Source organism: Mustela erminea, chromosome 3, assembly GCF_009829155.1.
Source record: "Mustela erminea isolate mMusErm1 chromosome 3, mMusErm1.Pri, whole genome shotgun sequence".
In the NCBI taxonomy this organism is placed as follows: domain Eukaryota; kingdom Metazoa; phylum Chordata; class Mammalia; order Carnivora; family Mustelidae; genus Mustela; species Mustela erminea.
This window is the reverse complement of record NC_045616.1, coordinates 75825374-75848112: the sequence shown is the minus strand read 5'-3', so window position 1 is coordinate 75848112 and position 22739 is coordinate 75825374. Positions and strand designations below refer to the sequence as shown.

The 22739-nt window shown below is 37.2% G+C and overlaps 1 protein-coding gene across 7 annotated transcripts in view; it reads right to left on the bottom strand.

Annotated features, from left to right (window-relative positions):
* Positions 1 to 22739, bottom strand: part of PDE4D (phosphodiesterase 4D) — a 1483850-nt gene that overhangs the window by 567023 nt on the left and 894088 nt on the right. The window contains exon 1 of one of the 7 annotated variants that reach the window (XM_032334882.1): positions 4129 to 5791. The exons of the other annotated variants lie outside the window; for them this stretch is intronic. Coding sequence (XP_032190773.1) covers positions 4129 to 4175 — 47 coding nt within the window. The 5' untranslated portion in view covers positions 4176 to 5791. Of the gene's footprint in view, positions 1 to 4128; positions 5792 to 22739 lie in introns of those variants that run through there. 7 annotated transcript variants of the gene reach the window in all.

Below are 22739 nucleotides of genomic sequence, written 5' to 3'. Positions count from 1 at the left end.
AGGCCAGATGAGAAGGATGATCCTTGCATTAGGAATCAGGCCAGCTTGCCTTTCTCTGATTAAATTTATTCATTGTGTTTATATATATATAAGTGTGTGTGTGTGTGTGTGTGTGCGCGCGCGCACGCACGCGCATATATACACATGTATATATTTATACTTCATGCATACATATATGCATAAGATATTGTTGTTATGTTGCTTTATATCTTCTTTCATTCTCTGAAGGATTTAGATCAAAGAAAACAAATCAGTACATGAGTTTAACTCTTGGTTTACCGGAGAAAAATAAACCATGAATTGCTGGAGTAAACCTTATCAGGACCTGGGAAGAACACGATCAATAAAGGAATGTGCCAGCCTAGAAAAAGGGAAAAGAAGACTCAGTGTGGAGTCAGGTTACCATAATCACCCTATTTTGCCTCTCAACTGGAGTCACCTCTCAGCACCATAAAGAAAGCTTGATAAAATAATTTAAATGTGTAGTCTTTAAAAAATTAAGTCCTAAGCACCAAATAAGTAAAACAGTTAATCACCATCCACAGTCACTAATCCCAACTCTTCCTCAGGTTTCCTCAGAGGCACACGCTAATACCAGCCCTGGGCAGCCCCCCATAGCAGTGGCCTTTGGCTTCTGTTTCCCACTGTCTTCACTCAGAGTCACTTGAGCCCATCATAAAAAGAAAGCAAAGGTATTTAAATAAAGCACCCTCCTAAATCTTAAACGTGTACAATTCAGTTGCATTCAAGAGAGCCCTGGTGTTTCTGGGATAAAATTATAGCATCTTCATAAATCAGACTACATGGAAGTGTTCTGCTTTTACATTAGGCAAAAATCCACAGACATACATCTATACATAGGCACACTATGTCATGTCATTCTTGACTGACTGCTGGATATGACTCTGGGCCATGATGCTTCTGCAGATTCATTTTACTTGCTACTAAATGGAATTTAAATTCCTGGAGAGCGGACTTTCATTTCCTTTTTTCCAAACCATGCAAGAAGACCCATCCTTGAACTGCCAGACCATCACTATATGCTCACAACCAGCCAGAATGAAAAATAAGAAGAGCTATATAGTACTTATTCACCTAGTGAAGCAAACCCTAATCTTTGTTTGGCTTGGAAGTAAAAAGGTCAACAAATGTAATGGAAAGAAGGCTTCGTAATAAAACTCTCCAGCAAATATTTCTAACGTAGCTTTAAACAAGAAAAGCACATTCTTCATACCACTCTCTTAGCACTTATGGGTTAGTGTTCTATTAAAACAAGTAAAAAGACCACTTATTAACTTTAACTTGTAACCAATAAACAATGAATTCTGTATTACTATTGCTCAATTCTCAACACACTAGCCCTAGGGCAAGAGGATGAGAGTCCAAGTGGGAGAGTATACACAGGCTTCTACTTGAATCATTACCTCTGATAAATGTTGGACGACTACTCTAGATCTCAATTTTCTCCTTCTTGCTCCTCAGAAGCAGAGAGAAAAACAGCACACAGCTCTTTATCCTGCCTATCCAAAGGGGTTAGAACCTTCTTAGAGATGAGCCAGGGCTCATCAAACCAAAGCACACATCTCCTTTAAAATGTTTACTAGTCCCTGGCATTGATCTGTGGCCAACTTCTGATCTGCCCCTTTGTGAAAGAAGAAGAAGGTAAAGGAGGAGAAGAAAGAGGAGTAGGAGGAGGGTGGGGGAGGAGGAGAAGAAGAAGACGAAAGAAGGAAAAGACAAGATCAGACCTACACATGGAAATGAGGAACGTGAGACCATAGAGATGAAAAGGAGAACAACTCGGCAAATCCTTCCTTCTCAGCACAGCAATTCATGAGCATGGAATCCAATCTTTTAGGGACTCTTACAGTAGGACAAAGGGAAGGGAGGTTTTCTGTCAACAAATACCTAGAATCTCTTACCACAGTACTGAAAGGTGAGGTTATAAATCAGAGGAAAACAACAATCAGGCAAGTTGAGAACCAAGCACGACATTAACTGGGTCACCTGGAAAAAAACACCACCTTCTCCCTTTGAGGTCAATGTCTTATTAATGACTCCTTCTAAAGGGCCCAGGCAAGAAGAGATCTACAGAACACTCACACTCCACACTGGCTACGTTTGGCCACAACAACAACAACAACAAATCGACACATGATACTGTGAAGTATATGGAGGATTACCGAGCTTCAAGCACAAAGGAAAACCACCAGGACTCTCAACTTCTTTATACAGCTTTCAAACATATATATTACAGACCTAGAGGAGCATGAATAAGCACATTTGCATTCTTTCAAAAACTACAGAGTTGAATAGCTCATCTCTCTCCTGTTAAAAGTACATGTGAGATAACTGTAGCAAAATATGAGGTGGTCATAATGTTAGTTATTCAAAGTGTAGTACATGCATTCTATGTATTGCAACATAAACAAATGGACCCAAACAACCTGGTTCAGGCAGAACAAAAACTGTTGCTTTATAGCAAGGTACACTTTTTAGAAAAGAGAATGGTAATTTCCACCCTAAACAAATTATAATAGGTTCAAAATTAACCTTGAAGAAAGGCAGAGGAATAGAAGAAAAAAAATATTTGATAAATGCCTACTACGTGCCAGGGACTATTTCTAAGACCTTCTTACCTTAGGGTTAAAGACTATTTATGTGATTGAATTCTGTAAGAATGACAAGGACCTTACTGCTGATGCCAGAACCTCACCATCAGGCCCAATAAGGCCATAGACCCAAAGCTCCCACTGAGTTGGGAACTCTGGTGATGCACTTGGAAAGGGGCCATTAAGGTTTGCAGGCATGGCACTCAGACTCCCTCCCAAACACAGTAGAGATAGGGGACTGTGGCTCTGGAAGGCAGAGAAGGAAGATACGCCACAACGTCAGTTCTGGATGTCTCTGGTAGTGAGAGAAAATCAGTACCTCCCCAGAGTGACTGAGGATGTCACCCACCCTTCTCTACAAGTGACTTTCAGCTAACAAGCTCAAACATCTGTAACAAACCAGCAGATGATTTTGGCAGAGCCTTAAGATACCAGGAAGATTTCATTTGAGACACTATCATAAAAGTAGTTAGAAAAACCCTCAGAATCCTCTATTTTGATATTTATGACTTCTCCTAAGACCAGCCAAAAAAAATTTACCAGAAAAATATATTTTCAAAATCAGACACATTGCAGTATCCAAAACAAACCATGGTAGTAGCCACAAAACCTTAAAATGTGCCTTTATCAAGCACTGACAAAGTTTTTGCTATGAGATTGAAATCCAGTCAGCCCTAAAGGTGTGGTAAAAACAAGCAATTTTAAAATAATGAGCTCTGTCCTTATAATACCCTCAGCAATTATTTCCTATACACATTTAGTCATAAACTCTAATAAGAAATAGTACATGATGTCACATGTCCTGGGACCTTAATAAATTGCGCTGAGCCTTAATACACAATATAATATCAATGCACTAAGCAAATTCTTTAAGAGTCTGAACACTTCATCCTAGATTCATGTTTTAGAATTCTATTAAATTGGTTCATTCTGGTGGAAAGAGTTCTGCATAGTTAAATTAGATTTTATATATAGTTACTTAACTTCTAAGCAGTTAAATTTCTTATATGTGAGACACTGACACATCTTAGTATTATTTTAAAACTGAGTCGACATTCTAAGTTTTCCCTTCTTTTGGAAATTCAAAAAGACTTAAGGGCAAGCAAGTTGACATTAGACATTAGATGTCAGAAATGCATGTATGTCCTTCCCCAGGGAATTTTCAAATGAAACTGAAAAGAAAAACAAACAAACAAACAAACCCAAACCTCCCTTTTTCTTTTGTTAGTTAAATACCTGTCATTCACAAAATTATTGGTTTTTTTCTCTGTGAAATGTTAGCAATTGTAAATGTCCTCATATTGGAATTTTTATTTTGGGATGCTTTTATATTAACAAGTAATTTGTTATTGCATAACCATTACTTTCTCAGACAACATTAGGTTTTAAACATGTTTCACGCTTTATCCTCATTTGATACCCATATTCTTGTTCAAGAAAAATTCACCTCTGGCACCTGTCATGGAATTTTATAATTCTGAGCTTTACAAACTAAAGGGGGATATTGATTACTCACCATATCCAAGAATGCCTTCTAAAGGGGAAATTATTCACGTGCATCATGTTTGCAGATCTTCTGTCATTAATATTTTCCTTGTCTCATATGTTACATGTAGTGATTTTCATAGATGAATCCCAACTCTCCTGTTTGAGCAGCTATCATGGGCAATTATTGCAACAAGTACTGAATTCCAAAAAAATCCCCCCCAAAAAACAAACAGCAACAACAAAAGCCCTTCCAGGATTTGGAAAAAGAAATATCACAGAGCACTGCAGGTATGGGTCCATCCATTTAGGTTCCACTCGTTAGTCAACACACTAAAATAACCAGTTCGGTCGCTAATCCTAAATGGTGGCAAATATTGTCCTGGTATAATCCAACTGCCTAGAGTGTAAATTAATGCATCCTCTCAGGAAGGACTCTGGAATGTGGGAAAAAAGGAGTCAAAAGACAGTTTCTTGTTATCCTTGTTAAAGAAGTGTTAGAAGGGCAATGGAAAACTTCAGGTCGCTTTGCCATGCTGTCCTTTAGAAACGAATATTGCTTTTTCTTCTTTCTTAGGCACATATTCATGTGTGGTCACTTTAACGCAGTGCTGCCTTCTGAGACACGTCGGACAAAGACCAGGGCAGAGGGGCTAGAAACCATGGATAATCAAAGCCAACTTCTTTCCCAAATCTCTGAATTGCCGGTTTTCAATGGTAAAAGTAGGAAGGCAAGGAGCAATTTCTGTTTTGCAGGACAGGATTACCATTAGCTACCGTCATGACTTCAGAAGGTGCTGTCATGAGGAGATTCGTTTCTGCTGCCTAACCCCATAATAAGTCTGTCCGCTCTCCTTAAGTAAAATGACTAAGCTATCGATCCTTTCACTGCAGAATCCCCTTTAATTTGTTATTAAAACCATGTGCGGGCTTTTCATATGTTGCCTTGGAAAGAAAATGAATTTCACGGCTGCAAGTCAGACGTTGTCTAAGAATTTCTTCTCCCGCTGTCTTTCTTTTATCCTCTCTCTCTCTCTCTCTCTCTGTCTCTTTTACCCCAAATTCAATTCCCCAATAGGTGTCATTTACTCTGAGGCGCTGACATCTTCTGAAAGATTCTCGTGCCCGAGCTATACAGACCTTGCATGCTTTTAAAACACAAAGGCAACAGGCTCCTGCTGGGGTCTCCCAGCTCCGAATTTCCAGCAGAACCTTTGGAATCCTCGCAGCCTCCTTGTCTGCCCTGGGCTGTGCCGCCCGGCTCTGAGCAGCTCAGGACACTTGCAGGCTCCGTGGTACTGTACATGAACTCTGCAGCAGCCCGCTTCGGCTGCAGAGACTGCTGCCTGACAGGGGATGTGCTGGCGTCAAGGGGGCCCTCTAGGTGGGTTCCCAGACACTGCAGCACGCCCTTGCTCGCCTCCAAGGAAGAGTGAGCCAAAGGGGTTAAAGGAACAGCTCACCCTAAAGAGCAGATTTCTTTCAGTAAGTAATTACCAGGCAAGATGAGCGAAGCAGTAAGAAATCTGTAAATAACCTCCCAGGGAAATGACACCTTGAACAAACAGATATTGCGAAGGGAGGGTTTTTGTTTGCTTGTTTTTTATTTTTCCCTTCCTAGCCAGGGCAAAGAACGGGAATGGAAGAACTCCGGAGAAATTTTGCATATGACAGGGTTTGGTCACTCTGTCTCCTTTTAAAAAAAAAAAAAAAAAAAAAGGCTAGGCGTGTCTTGCTAACTTTAAAGATTTATAACCATTCAGCTACAGATGACCACACGGTAATTTTTGGACAGGAAATCCTGTGGAAGCCAGTTCTGCGGAAGTCGGTTATACTTCAGTTGCAATTGCGCATGCCATAAAGCTGCTTGTTTGATTAGGGGGTGTGTAGATTTGTGGAGTGCTGAGATAAAGCATTGCAAAGCCTACAGTTGATATTTTGTATTTCCTCAAGCTTACCCTTTGTTCCAAAAATGCTGTTCAACAATCCCCTGAAAGCCCCCCATCACTGTTGATGCCATTTTGGAGCAAGAATAAAATAGTAAACTCTTCTAATAGTAGGTTGGCACTTAAATGGTGTTCATCGAAGACCGGACCTTACAAGTAGCAGTGTACTCAATATGAATATATCAGTTTTAACAGGCATTTAAAAAGCTGTTATGTAATTGCTTAATATTAAATGGAATATTGGCAACATTTAATGAATCATGCCATTATCTTTAGTTAAGATTCCTCTGGTGAGGCCCTGTCATCACAGAAAATACTACCCAGAATTGGGGGAGGTGGGGATATTTCCCATAAATTCAAAACCAGGTATAAATTTAATCTTGAAATCTTCATGATTTGGGAAATTTTCATTTTGATCAAATAATGATTTTTTTTTAAGTTCTTATTTATTTATTTGACACAGAGAGAGAGAGATCACAAGTAGGCAAAGAGGCAGGCAGAGAGAGGGAGGGAGAAGCAGGCTCCCTGATGAGCAGAGAGCCAAATATGGGGCTCAATCTCAGGACCCTGAGATCATGACCTGAGCCAAAAGCTCCCAGGTGCCCCTCAACTGATGATCTTAATGGAAGTATTCCTGTGATGAGGGAGAACTGAATGATTCCCTTAAAAGCCATTCAAACTTGTAGGTTCAGATGGTACCACAGCTTGAAAGAAAGTCGAGAATATATATGGGGATTTTCTATAGTATATGCAGTGTCTTCATGACCTCCTTTTTCCAAAGGGAATAAAACTCTTCCGTTAGGTCATTGTGATGGGAACCAGAAAACTCCCATCTGAATTATTTTTGACTTTGAATGCTGGGAATCAAGCATCACAGAGTAATTCAATATGTGATATTGTATGACATATTTAAATATTCCTATTTAAGAGCAAGGAAATATCACCTTGCCTCAGGGCCCTGTACTAAGGATGTTATGCTATTATCTCATTTAATCCTCACAACACTATTAGATAAGGACCATTATTTGTTCCATTCTACAAATGAGGAAATTGAGACACTCATATTAGGTAGCATGCCCAAGGTCAAACAGACAATAAGAGTCATGATGTGAACCAAGAAAGTATGGCTCCAGGGCCTGCATGAGTTACCACTATATTATTAAGGTCTCTATAATAAGAATAATACCACTTTTTATTAGTGTTAATGGTTTAAAAAAAAAACTATTTTCATAGGTATTACTTTAGCCTTACAGAATCATGCTGAGGAGAGTATGACATTTATTGTGCCAATTTTGGAGATGAGTCTCCAAAAGAATAATATTTCTTTATTATTACACTTGATGTTAGGAGTAGATCTGGAAGAGAATTCAGATTGATAGGTCAGTGTTTCATGTGCTGATGATACTGATATGATGATGAACATTAAGTTATTTCAAAACCAACACTTAATCCTCACACTATGTAAAATGTGGGTCTCCATGGAAAGGGGCAAGTACAAATACTTGCAAAATGATGTGGAAATTGATTTTTCTTTATAATAACTATTATTTATTTAAAATTTCTTGATTTTTTCAGTCCATTCTATTCTACTTTGTTCATATGCCACAGTAATGCCTATGGGTCATAGGATACCCCAAACAACTCCAAATATTTCTCAATTACCACATACTTCAACATTGTATACCTACTCCCATTGGTGAACAATTGTATATGCAAAGCACTTTAGAAGTTAAAAAAAAAAAACCAAAACAATGATTTGCACAGCCAATTACTAAAGGAGATGTAAAACTAAAATATATTTAAACCGAAAGGAGATCTCAAACGAGTATTTTTTAAGTGGACTTTTCTTGGTTTTTTATTTCTATTTTTATATATGCAACTCTCTAGAATAAAGTATAACAAATTAGGATGAAAGGACACACAACTGAGAAGCTATGATAAATAGTAGAAAAGCCAAATTTCTGCTTGAGGGATAACAAAGAAAAAAATGTAATTTATTTCATAGTTCAGAGAACCAAGACTACACATTAATAAACAATCCTAAATTGAGTATTTTGAAAACTCAAGGCAATATATATAAAAGAATGGGCTTGCTTAGAGGATAGTAATAGCTTATTTCCAACATTTTTATTCCATGTATATTTGAAACAGGGTCTTCAGAGTTAGGACTAGTATTTTACAAACTGGTACTTCACAAGACTTAGTATTTTACAAATGCGTAGTGTTCAAGAAATAACATTTGAGCAGAACTAATAGGTTTGTAATTTAAAACAAATTCTCAAAGATGAATAACACTGACAGACTAGAGTAATACAAATTTGTTTTTTCTACTAAAAGGTAGTCATCCTTTCATGGAACTTCTAAGAAATGCCAGGAACATACATAAGAGATTACTGTTATTGCAGATCCCAGCCCCCCTTAAGCAGTGCTAATTATTAGCTGAGCATTAGAGATTAGCACAAACTTGCAGAGATCCTTACAGCCATCATGTAGCCTTAGCTCTACTGGCATAAAGGCTGGTTGTTGTCTCTCTTTTTAAAATTCTTAATCCCACAGCAAACGTAAGAGTAATCAGCCTTCCAGGGACAGACTCACATTAACCATCAACATACGAGGCTGATGCAAGAACAAATTTTTTTAAATGTCGATTTATTGATATGGTGTGAACTACAATACTCTAACCAGCATTTTCATGAAAGACTGGTTAGTGTGTTTAGAAGCAGAGGAGTACTAACTAGGGAGCATCACTCTACCCTTTTTCAACAACCAAAATCCTCTCCCACCCAGCTAAGGGATGAGGCTTACAAGGGGGATGGTTTGGGGCAGGGCAAAGGGATGGGCAGGTTTTGACCAGCACCCCTTTGCTTCTACCTGTTTATTTCAAGGTTTGGTTTGCTAAAGGGAGTCCAGTTCTTATAAATGTTTACAAAGGCCTAACAGTAGGAACACAAAATTAACACTTTCTAGGCAAAATGTCTATATTGTCAGTTTCAAGACTCCATTGAGGGTTCTTCAAACTCCTTCAATTGATAGGCCTCCTCACAATGAGTGTCATACAAAGGATGAAGTTCGACCTTTATGCTAATACAAGCACAGCATAATACAGACCCACCCTCGTTTCTGAACTTATCTGATAGGGAGGGAGCAATGACTTACCTCACTGATCTCCCTGAGTTTCACTTTCAGAATGGAATGGTATTTCCACTTGTTAAGGTATATCTTTCTGGCACTGTCACATTCTGCGATAACCAATAGCTAAAATCAATGACTCCCTTTAATTAACTTCATAATAAAAGCTCCTCTAGATTTAGATATGAAATGACAAGGATCCAAAAGATGATCTTTTATTAATCTTTTATGAATACTAATTATTAGTTTGGGTATTTTAGGGAAGTGTCCCATATTTTCAAAAGGTTGGAGAACTTTTGTCTCATAGTTGTCAAATGGAAAAACTAATCCCTCTATTCTACATATTGATTTTGTATAAAAATATGTACATATGCAAATACCACTATGAACTTTTTAAAGCACATTCTCTATATTTGTAGCATAAATATGTTATATTTTAGGAAACAGAAGCTACAGTCATTGGCTATTTTGGGGGATATGAATATTTTAACCTAAAGTCAGAAAAATAATATTTTTTTAAGATTTCCAATAAAATGAAATTTATGTGTACTTCTTATATAGGTATATGTGTGTACACATATATGTATATACATATATAATATCTATTTTATATAAATTTATTTATAATATAAATATTATATACTTATATATCATACAAATATATATTTATTATATATTATATGTGTATATACATATACATATTAACTGGTGACATATATAATGCATATATGTATTTGTTCTTTGCATTATATGTATATGTCACTTAACATATATAGTTAATGAGACTATTTATATTTGTTCTCTGCATTATATATGTGTGTGTGTGTGTCACCTGTTAATAAAGAGGCGAGGGTGGCATTCTAATCTGTAGAATGAAATGCAAGATGACTGCACATTCCCCACCCCTATCTCCCAGTACAGCAGACATTCAAGAACAAATCTTCTTGCTCACTCTTACAGAAAACCAGTCCCTCTGGAAAGAAACAGCATCTTCCTCCATGTATTTATAACACCAAAAAACATTGTTGGCACTCAATAAATGTTAACTAATTACCATGTTAATAGAGATGACTTCCCACTTTGGGCAAGTTCTAGCAAAGTCTAAAGGCTTTTATAACTTCAGTGCAATTTATAACCAAAAGAAGAGGAGCTCTTCATGAAGCCATGGTTTTGACTGCTAAGAGTCAAAGGGAACTGTGTCATGTTTCAGTAGGTTATTAGTACATTCACTTTCTACATGTTCTATAATCAAGGATACAACCACTAATAGAAAAGTGAGAAAAAAATCACTAATCACCTGTTTTCATCACCTAAAAGCAACAGTTGCTTTGGTAGACATTGTCTTGATTTAACTAATACAAGTGATTTTGAATCATCACCTTCTCAGTTTAAATGATAATCAATACATTTGCAGGAATAAAAATTTCTCATATCATCAAACACAATATATTTTATGACTGGGATATTTAGAATGCTAGCTAAATTCCACTTTTATTATTTTCCAAAGTAGAAGTGGTAGAATACCTAACACTAGAATACAAAGAAAGTACTTAATATTTATTATCCAAAAATCAAATATGGAAAGAATCCATAGCAACTTTGAAAAGAAAAAGTTGAATTTGCATTCTGTCTTAGAGTCTCAAAACAAGAGCCCTTAATTTCATGTTTTGGCTTTTACTTTTGTGTAATTTTGAACAACTCACTAAACCTCTGTGAGACTCCATTTCTTTATCTATAACATAGAAATAATAGCAAACTCATAGGCTATTGTAATTTTTAGTTTACTCAGTAAATTACAAAAAAATATGTAATGAGAAGAGAAAATTTTAAGTCCTATTCACATATACTTTAAATTCAATCATAGAAAATGTAATAAAATACAGACTCTTTAATGGGTCTTCAGTTTCCTTAAATTGAAATGGAAAAAAAAAATAGGAGAAAAAGACCAATGGGATAATGTTTGAAGTCTCTTCTAAAATGGAATTATATTTTATTCCTACCTTTAACTTTTCTAAAGGTTTTATATAATATTTGTTTCAGAATTCAAAGGAATAAAAATATCTCTCATGTGATAAGGTTCAGCTTCAAAATATACCCCTATTTATGGGATATTATCGATTCCTAAACATAACTTGGAAAAATATCTGAAATATTGGTAGCTGAGAAAAAAAAGGAAAAACAACTCAAGTTTTCAGAATGGTATCTTAGTTTGGGTTATTTGATACAGTTATTATGATTTTTAAATGTGCAGGTGTATATAAATATATTGATGCCAATGCAGAAGAAAAGAACCAGAAGGATATATGCCAAACTACTGACAAACTAATTACCTCTGAGATAGGGAACTAAAAGTGGGCATCATTAAAAAATAATTTTACTTTTTACTTTACTTATTTCTGAATTGATTAATCTTCTCAATGAGATTATTTCCATATATTATTTGCATAATTAAAACACCAATGAGGATAAAAACATATTCAGTACTATTTTTTATATTACTATTAATTAAGGAAGAATAGTCATTCTTAGTTAATATCTAGGCATTGGAATATTAAACCCAAGTTTTTAATATTTATCAGAAAAAATCTCTGATAAACTTGAAAAATCCAACCTCAAACCTCAAAGCTAAACAGCCAAATTCAAAATATATATTTAAGAGCTCAAACATACTACCAATGTTATTAGCTGAATCAATATCAAGCATTAAAAAGGGAGATGAATAACTGATTAATTCTTTTTCCAAGTCCACACGAACACCACAGCTGGGCCCAGAAGCAATACTCATTCGCAGTTCGAAGTATCAACACTAAAGTTATGTCTACCTGCATAGTGAAGCTTCTGATCACACTTCTTGGAACAGTATGCATTTATTTTACCCTAGCTCAAATATGTGAGTACTTGCAAACTCTAACTCCTTAATTGTGATCTATCTTTGTGTCTGCTGGTCTATCTCCTATTTAAGTTACATATACTAATATATATCACATCATAATATTACTATATATAAAAATAGTAATAATAATATATATACTTCCAACCTAATTTATTGGTTCTTTAATTTTCCAGCAATGAATTGCCATCAATCCCGGGTTTTAGTGACTTTTTAATTGGAATTTTTTGAAGGGTATATTTTCACAGTCATTTTAATAGGAAGTCAGAAGTTACATCAGTGTGAAAATCAGATGCCATTTAAAAGGCAATGATCTCAACTGCTGCTCTCAGTGCACATACACATGCACACACACACCACTGAGAGTTAAGAGGATTACCTAAAAACAAATATGACTATGATATTTACAAATTATCTTTATTTATAGTATAGATATTATATAGATACAGACACATGTGTGTATTGTTTTTTCAACACCTTTTATTTATTGTATGGAGACATTAATGCTCTATTTTTTTGTCCAGTTATCTTTAAAATAGATGGTTAAAGATTATCATTAAACTGTAAACTCCAGGGGTGCCTGGGTGACTCAGTTGGTTAAGTGTCCAACTGTTGGATTTGGCTCAGGTTATGATCTCATGGGTCGTGACACTGAGCCCTGCATCAAGGGAGTCTGCCTGAGGATTCTCTCCCTCTGTGCATCCCCCCACTCTTCTTCTCTTTCTCTCTCTCAAATAAATAAATGAAAGTTAAAAAAAAAATGTAAACTCCACATGGGCCATGAGATTTTTTGGTCTGTTTTGTCCTTGCTATATCCCCAGTACCTTGAATAGTGTTTGGCAGTATAATAAGTGGTCAGTTAAATGTTTGTTGAGTCAATGATGATAATAAATAAATAGCTAAACCAAACATGATTATTCTCTGCCTTAAACTCCTTCTAAAGAGCTTGCCTCCCCTACACCCTACCCTTATAAAACCTGATTGGAATATGTATAAAAACTTGACCCATTGCCACTTGATTCATTCACTGGGTAGCGAATATTAATATTCTATCTTTGGAACATGGGTGGTCATAAGAAAAAGAGAGACTTTCATCAGTTCCAGTTTGGCTTGAGCCAAAATACCATGTGGACCTGGGGCTAAAACTGCCATTTGGGGTCAAGTGCAAACTGATGACTAAGGAAATTATGGCAATCACGGAGAGAAGTTTCAAAGAGCAGAAACACTGAGACAAACAGGAACTGAAGAGGACATCACTACAAAAAGAGGAGTTGCTTCTATTCCCAAGTTTTACAAGTCCAACAAGGCCCATTTATACGCTTTTACTGTGAATTTCAATGTCTTTACAGTAACTGTAGTCCCTCCTTTTTTACAGAAGCTGGTCTGAGTTGGTTTCTTTTCCTTGCAATCAAAATCTGAACTCAACGAGTCACCATATAAGAAACGTTATTTTGCTATTTATAAATCCTTTCCTTCCCACCAAAAGTAAACCGATTTAAAGTTAATAGTCTATTGTACTACTGAACAGCCACAGTGAATTAGTTTGACATTGAATTAACAGTTACTTGATCAAGAGCCTTAAATGAAAACACACACAGAGGAACTAAAAATTAGTGTATCTTCATCTATAGCCACATCCAGAGGTTCTGGAGAGAGCATTCTTTTGCTATGACTGATGTCTGGTACACTCCCAGTCAAAATATTACCTTCTTTTTCTCAAACCCCTTTTACCAGTTTCTTCACTGAATGTTAATCTGTTTCAGATAAGGAGGCAAAAGACAGAGAAAAAGAGAGTAAGGAAGGGAGAATATACTATGAGTTTCATTAGCTTTATGGAATAAGAAAATTTAGTACTTGAAAAGTATATTTCCTTTTTATGAGAAGAAAGGGCACATATGCCCTTTCTTCTCATACACACACACACACACACACACACACACACGGTTATTTTAACACAATCATTTAAAAGATTTAAAATATTAAAATGTGCTAAAACCAGAACTCAGTACTCAGTATATTGGAGCAACTGTTGTGAATCATCTTGACATAACTAAGTAAAACATTCTGTGCGTTTGAGCAGAAAAGAAATTCAAGGCCAGTTATTAAATACTAGCTGCCTTTTTTTAGATAGATTCCCCTCTCTTTCACCTAGCCTTTTATACCTTGTGCTGTCTTGTTTTTAATTCTGACTTGGGGATGAATTCATAAGGCTCAGTATCTTCCTCCATAATTGCTATATTCCATTCCTTAAAACATCACTATAGAGCATACGAATCACTTAATAGATACAAATTGGCAAAACATAACACAGGTCCCACAGTGAATGAGACAGAAAGATATTAATATGAAATCCAATTGCCTAACTATATATCTTATATTTTTCTCTACAGGAAGCACATAAAGAGTGGGAACAAACTCAAAGTATAATAGAACCTGATTTCATCTGTTGTTCTTCGTCACAAAAAGAAAGAGAATAAAAAAAAGGATGAAGATTCAAAAAAACCTTAAATTTTTCCAAAAAACAAAGCAAAAAACTCATCAAATGGTAAATTTACTATGAGGACTTCTCTTTTCCCCTCGACTCTTCCCCCTTTATGTTGGTGATAGGAGCAAAAGAAAAAGGAGGCAGAGCAAAAGTAAAAAGCAGAAAGGGGGCAGGTGGGCATCAGGTGCTTTGTTGTCAGGACCCTCAACAAGCTTTCATGGTTTTTGAAATTCCTGCCTTATTTTTTTAAAGAATGGAAGTTATACAGGAAGCAGGAACAAAGTTAATGAAAATAAAAACTCACTTTTCTCCCTCTCCCCCGTTATTACCCACTGACAACAGGTACAAGTCATTTGGGATGAGGCTGACACTGTGTGTCAGGATTGAATATTTTTGTTCCGTAAGGAGAAAGATCAAGGGACTGTTGTAGCCCCAAATCCCTGGTGCCTCTCCTCATCGACTGGAGCTATAATGAACAAATGACAGTCCTAAACTCCCAGTCCAAAGGCCTCTGAAGGTAGGCAGGGTTGCAGAAGGACAAGGGTAAGTGATAGATGGTTGAGTGGGATCAGGCGGGTACTATTACCCAGTACTAACCTTCCCATTTACATTACTTTCTAAATGAATTACAGCTTCTCACACTTTCAAGCAGACCTATACTGAGAGCTTGCTACTGCAACACAGGTGTTTTAAAGATCAGAACATTTGCTGGACAGTATAAATAACTTTCTTTAATTCTCCTCTCAAATATTAGACAGGATAAATATCCAATCAGAGATACAAATGTATTGTGGTATTGTCAGGATACTTTTAAAAAATAGTATCAATATTGTAACATAATCATTGAAAATACGGACATGTGACACATTTTATTTTGGTTCCTTAGCCTTGTGACTTTTCAGGGCACTCTTAGCCAATACAGAGCTTTATATTCACTTTAAACTATCAGCTGAGATTCTATTCAGAAATTAGAATAGCCATTCCAACTTGTAATCCAAAACTCCGAACATGATTCAGCTCACATTTCCTTCCTGCTCATAGCTGGGGTGATGAGGTGAGTGGGTGGGCCAAGTCGGCTCTCCTGATTGCCCCCTCTTGTTAGTGAACACTCTGGGGTTGAAGAGCACGGGAAGACACGATGCAAGGAAGGACAAGTTTGTTCTCCTTGAACTGGCATCTTGCATCAGAGGCCTGGCAGATATTGAGAGCTGACTCCTTGTCTCGTGGGCACTTTTGTGGGTTCATCAGCTGCTTCCCTGCTGGGCTCCCTGGCTGCAACTGCCATGAGTCAGGCAGAGATCTGCTTTCAAAGTGCTGCTTGTTCATCAGCTCCCCACCAAGCCTCTGGTTTTCTAGTGGTCCAGTCCCTACTAACCCTTGGTGTCAGAGTCCAAGTGTTTCTTCCAGATAGTTCTCTTGGGAAAGACATAAAATAACTTAATGACAGCTGTCTCTGTAGTGTGTTGTACATCTGGTACATGGGAAAGAGTCCCACCACAGAATCCTTTCTCTGGGCTTGATTTGAATGAAAGGACGGCAACTCTCTTTGAGGGATGCCCAGTTCTCTCTTTCTAAAACAGAAAAACAAACAAGCACCTTTTGGTAAATTACTCTACCTTTTCCCTCTCTGAACTCTTTTACAATCTCAATCTGAGCTAAGGGCATTTGTATCAGGGGCCCAAATGTCATGAAATTGATTACTGACCTCCTATTTTGGAAATTGGAATTTAGGATTGGGATCAAACCTTGAGATGCGGCTTCTATTGTATCACACTGTCTTTGTTGAAACATCAGTTTTAACATTTGGAACCATGTGATTAACATCATGGTTCCTTTAGTACTCCTGATAAGCTACTCAATATCTACTCTCCCTTCTCCCTTATTGGCAGAAACCCCATTATTTTTTTTTTTTAAAGATTTATTTATTTATTTGACAGAGAGAGATCACAAGGAGGCAGAGAGGCAGGCAGAGAGAGAGTGAGATTGGAGGAAGCAGGCTCCCTGCTGAGCAGAGAGCCCGACGTGGGACTCGATCCCAGGACCCTGAGATCATGACCTGAGCTGAAGGCAGTGGCTTAACCCACTGAGCCACCCAGGTGCCCCAACCCCATTATTTTTTTGTGGGAATCTATTTTTTGAAGCAGCCAAGTAATCAAAGAAAGAGGCTTCATATTCATCTCAGGGGCAAGTCCTAAACAATCTAATTCCATTTAATGGGCAGTATTTCATTTATATCCCAAGACCAAACCTGCCAAAGAGATATAAAGTTAGCTGAGATGGGTGAAGTGTTTTCTAAAAAGAGAAGCACAAAGAACAGTTTCATTTTCTACCTTTGGACCTTGTGCCTGGTCAGGGCCATCATCTTGTGATAATGGGGAGGGTCAATCTGAACAAAAGGACAACATACTAACATGGCAAAGCAGAACCTACATGGTATTTCCAGGCCTCTTAATAACCATCCCTTGAGACTTCATGTTATAAAATAGTAAGTTATTTTCATGTGCACATTCAATCATTGAGTTAGCAGCCCCAAACTTACACCATCTTCAGTAAGGTATCTTCACTGAGAAATTTCACCATGAAATATTTATTGTAATCCAAACAAGAGCACTTCTTAATAGCTAATCAAGTTAGACAATAGAGGAAAACTTATGTTTTCTCACTTTTTCTTTCTAAATTGTGGAGGGTAAGCTCATCTGCCACAAAGAGCACTTTAAAAATCAGATGTTCAAGATAATTCTCTAAATTGCAAATGCTATTCTTGAATTGAAACAACCATTGTGATGACACCTGCGATGACAAATGTAAACAAAAACAAAAGCTATGTTCAATTTGCAAATCCATTAGTAGGCTTGGTTGGCTCTCTCCTGGAGTTCCCGGGGAACCAAAGAGATCTCAAATATTACATGATACTGTCAGTATTCAGGACAATCACTTCCTTGTCTTAGCACATCAGAAGATGGTGTGTGTGTGCCAAAAACCCCTTGGAAATCTAATCATACCTAATGCTGAATTCCATTTAGAAGATCAAGCAAGAACCTATTTTACTATCCATATTATGATGCGGGTGTACTTATATTAAATCACTTTAAGAGAAACACTAGGTGGCTAATTTGTGACAATGATATGTTTGCAGGCTAACACATTCATAAGAACAGCAGAATAATGAGCTAATCTGTAAAGTAACATGGAATTTACTGAAAGCTGGTGGCCCAAGCTATCATAATTGTCCTTTATACTGTCTTCTAGCAATCCTCTACCCATGTTTTTGCTTTAACATAAATAGGTCAAGGTATAACTAATCTTTCTCCCACAAAGGTAGGTCTCTGGTATGTGAGTGTACTTGCTGCCAGGAGAAGGTGGTATCAGGGCGTGTGCGGTTCTGCTTTGTTCAGCTCCACTGTCTGAATGGCATTCCGTAATGATGGACCACCAATCTTAGCTGTTTTCCAGTTCATGTTGTTGCTGTTGTCATTTTGGTGATGTTTCTTTGGCAAGTCACAAACACTTAGGTGTATTCCCATTTATACATGGACTGTCTCATTTTCCTCTCCATTTGTAATTTGCAGGCTCCAGCTCACTGACAAAGGCACTGTGGCTTCAGTACTTTTAAGATTGTTGTTTTCATTTTTCTTTCCCTTCCTCAAGTCAATTGAGGGATGGCTTTATCCCTCTTAAAATAAGACTCATTCTCCTTCCTTTCATCCCCAGCCAAAACTTGAGACTGATCAGACTAAGTCTCAGTTTTGACTCTGTCTGCATCACATCTCCTTACAGCCCCAAGAGTACTATAAAGTAGTTAAGGTGTGCTGCTCAGTTAAGAGAACTTCAACTGAAGAAAGCAGGGGCTGCTGGAAGGAGTACAGGTTTCTTGTATCATGAGACAGACCTGAGGTCTCTTATCACTTCATTTGCCTTGGGCTCATTTCCCCACTGAATCTTAATGTTTGCTTCTGAAAAGTAACAGATAGATGATAGATTTCTTTGATATGTTGGGATTACTTTGAAAGGTATAGGTTAACCACATTGTACATAGGTGAAATCAGTCCATATTTGTTCCCTTGCTACCCTCAAGCATTTGCCATCTAAGCTGATAACTGCAGGGGTGGGAGGGCTGAATCAGGAAAGAAGGATAACAACAAAGTCGAAATATGAAGAGGCCAAATGACTCAGGGATCTCAAGCAATTACTAATGCAAAGTGAGTTTTAGTAGGGTGGGTTATAAACATAGCTGTGGTGTGGCTTTTGTATCACTGCCTTAAGGGAAGCCTATAAATTAATTAGAGAAGACCAATAACCTAAAAAATAAATGGGAAATGGATGTGGGCAAGCATCCCAGAAGGAGAACTACAAATAGTCAATAGCTATTTGAAAAGATGTTCAGGGGTGCCTGGGTGGATCAGAGGGTTAAGCATCTGACTTCAGGTCAGGTCACAATTTCTGGGTCCTGGAATCAAACCCAGAGTCCAGCCCCCTGCTCAGCGGGGACTCTGCTTCTCCCTCTCCCTCTGCTTCTCCCCTTCTTGTGCTCTCTCTCAACTGAATAAATAAAATCTTAAAAAAAAAAAAAAAAAAAAAAGATGTTCAATCTCACTGGGAACCAAAGAAATAAAATTGGAATGAGACATTTTGCCTACATGTTGGTAAAAACTAAAGACTAAAAATATCCAGAGATGGTGAGGGGGTGGGAAATAGGTACAGCCATATACAACTGGTGGAAACATGGATTGGGAAAGACTTACTTGGAGTACAATTTTGTAGACTTTTTTCTTTCTTTCTTTTTGATTTATTTATTTATTCGTTTATTTATTTAATTTTGAGAGAGAGAGGGAGAGAGACAAAGGGAGAGGGTGCATGCACACATGCCTGGGGTGATAGAAGTGCAGAAGGAGAAGAAGAAGGGAAGTCTTAAGCAGACTCTGTGCTGAGCGTGGGCTCAGAGCTCTACCTCACTACCTAAAATTCTGACCTTAGCGGAAACCAAGATCCAGTCTCTCAGCCAACTGCACCACCGGGGTACCCCTAGTAGACTTTTAAAAATAGAGAACACAAATATGTTTTACTGGCAAAAGTCTATTCTACAAAAGTGAGTGCTCAAGTGCAAGGGTGCACATGTGCACACACACGTGCCAACACACACACAAGGATATTCATTTCATCATCATTTATAATAATATTAGGATACTGTTTCTGTTTTTCTGATCAGGTTCTGAGTTCTAGAAGAAGGCATACTTTTTTCCTTCCTCCCTTCTTAGTAACTTTCAAGCCTCCAAACATCTAACAAGGTCGAAGATGTTTAAGAATGCACACTAGCAAATATGAAATAATACATGATCAAAATACTTTTATTCTTCATAGAGACAATAATATAGATTTATGAAATTTGTAGGATATTTGCTGTTTCCAGAGATGAAAAATAAGTATTTAATAAATGGCAATTCAAAGGTTTATTCCTTTTTTTTTCTAACCATTTAAAAATTTGGGAACATTGTATAATATAATTGATTGATATCCACCTTTCCAATACTATGTAAAACTTACTTATATTTCTGGTAATAGATTAATTTTCAAATACCTCACATATTTAAAAAAATTAAAACATCCCATAAAACTCTATTCTGGTTTTATGTCTGTTTTTCTCGTTTTATTCTCCACCCTTGCCCCCATGGAATACACATAAAACTTTGCTATGTTGCCACACTTTCTCCAATATCCGAAAAACACTGGGAACATTTTCCTAACAGGCCAAAATTGATCTCATTTACCTCAAGAATACAAAATTTCTCAAATGAGGGTTGAAACTCTTGTTATTACAACTCCTAGGCCTTGTTCTTTCAATTAGAATCTAGTTTTCTTGCAACATGGGATGGGGAGAGGGGAGATGGTGTCTTTTAAACACAAAGACCATGCTTGTGATATCATCAGTAAAGAGTGCCTCTGGATCACTTACAACATTAGGACTGAACCTCTTCAGTTATACCTTCTGGACCAAACTGGCATGGTTAAGAGAGAATCCATTAATAAGCTGTCTGGGCTAGGCCATGAAACAAACTTAATGGAATTAATCCAGCAGAGATCCATTAGACCAGTGGTCAGTCCAACTACACTATAATAGATAACTAAGATCCAATATTATAAAATGAAATACTGCTTTATTTTTCAAGGAGAACTATACTATATAAGACAGGAAATATATATAAAACTCTCTTTATCAGTGACAGCCCCAGATCAGGCTGGTGTAAATCATTTATCTGTATATCTTAGCTATATAATTTGAGCTGAGCTTCTCAAAAGAGCATTATTAAGTACATTAAAATAAGAAACTAGCTTCTTTCCATATACCATATAGAAACAATAGTGCAAAACTGCACTGCAACAGTGCATTGCAAATGAGGGGAGAAAGATAAAATAAAGCTAACATTTTTTTAAAGGATTTATTTATTTATTTATTGCTTGCTTGCAAGCAGGGGGAGGAGCAGAGGCGGGGAGAGAGAGAGAGAGAGAGAGAGAGAGAGAACCTCAGATGGACTCCACACTAAACTTCAAGCCAAAGGCAGGGCTTGATCTCACAACACTCAGAGCATGATAATGACCTGAGCCAAAATTAAGAGTTGGAAGTTTAATTGATTGAGCCACCCAGGTGCTCCTAACATTTTTTTCTTTCTTTCTTTCTTTCTTCTTTTTTTTTTTTTTTTTTGACTTTCCTTTCTGGAGAAGGTCCTGTGCACTGAGTTTTAGACAACTTAGTTGTTTTAATACTTGCAATAACCCTACAAAGTTGAGTATTAACACTCTCCACTTTATAGATGAAGAACTTGAAGAAACTAAAGGGATTATTTATTGTTCAAAGACCCAGAAAGTACGTGACTGAACTGCGAGTGGACTCCAAACCCCACTCTACCCACCACATGGGGAGCAGCCTTGCCCAGTGAGGTTGAGACATGGCTGGAGGGTGGGGGGTACCATTCTAGAGACAGTAGTTGGGGTAATGATCATAAGCTTCATATTTGGCAAGTGCCAGACGAGATGCTAAACACTTGGCTTGCTTCTCCACATGTGATCTTCCAGAACAGTACTACAAGTTGTCCATTTTTCAGCGAGGAAATCAAAGCACAGAATAATTAAGCAAGTCATCCATAGTTTATGCAGCTAGTTAATAAATCTTATGGTGAGATTGTAATATATAATTGTTTCCCTATACTTATTTTTTCATATTTATTTCTCGCAGAGAAAAAAGATAAATGACTTATTTTACAATTTATTGATTTCATATATGTTTGGGAGTTCTACTGCCTTTTGGATAAAAAATAATGTTTTCTCCATCCTTGAGATGCCAAGAAACTATTTGGAGATATTGGGAGGTAATTCACTGACGTCCTGCTTATGTCAACAGATACGCACAGAATTAGGCTGCAGTTTGATTCCTAACCCTATCACTGACTTTGCAAACCCTCATCAAACACATCTTGTATTAGTTCCTCCATACACAAAACTAAAACAGCTAGGTGTCTGTATTTAAAAATGTTAATACATGATCTGGCAAAGGCTGATACTTTATATTGCCTCCTTGGCTGGTGTCTGGGGATTATTCATCTAGCACTGAGAGAGCATCCAGTACCCAAGCCCCTCCCCTTTCCTATTTATTATCAGGCTGCTGCAGTGCAGCGTTGAGACATCTGATCATTTAGATCATTAAAAATCAATCCAATGACCAAACATTTCTGTACATTTTAGAGAAATGACAAAAAGTACAGTATTAGATTGCTATTAACCTGCTCTGGGTTTTCTTTTTACAGCTGCCAGGAAAGTCATTTGGTAAAATTGATTAAACCAGCATGCCAGGGGGAGAGAGGAAAAGAGCAGAGAAACGTAAACACGGCCAGCTTAGATGGGAGGGTGATGTTTTTCTTGGGAATGAAATAAGATGTCACTGGGGGAGGGAGGAGGAGGAGGAGGCGGGTAGGAGGAGATACTCTGTGTACAGTGAGCATACTATAATTTGGGGTATAAGAGATTCAAGACAGTAGGATAAAAGCAACCAAAATGCAGAAACAATAGAGGCAGAAGGAATCTTTGGAACAAGCTATCCATGTGCTTCTAATGGACTGTCTGCATTGGTCACACTGTACAGTTTGACCGAATTAATCCAAGAGACTTCACTGGTGCAATGATCAGATGCTGATTTGAAGAAT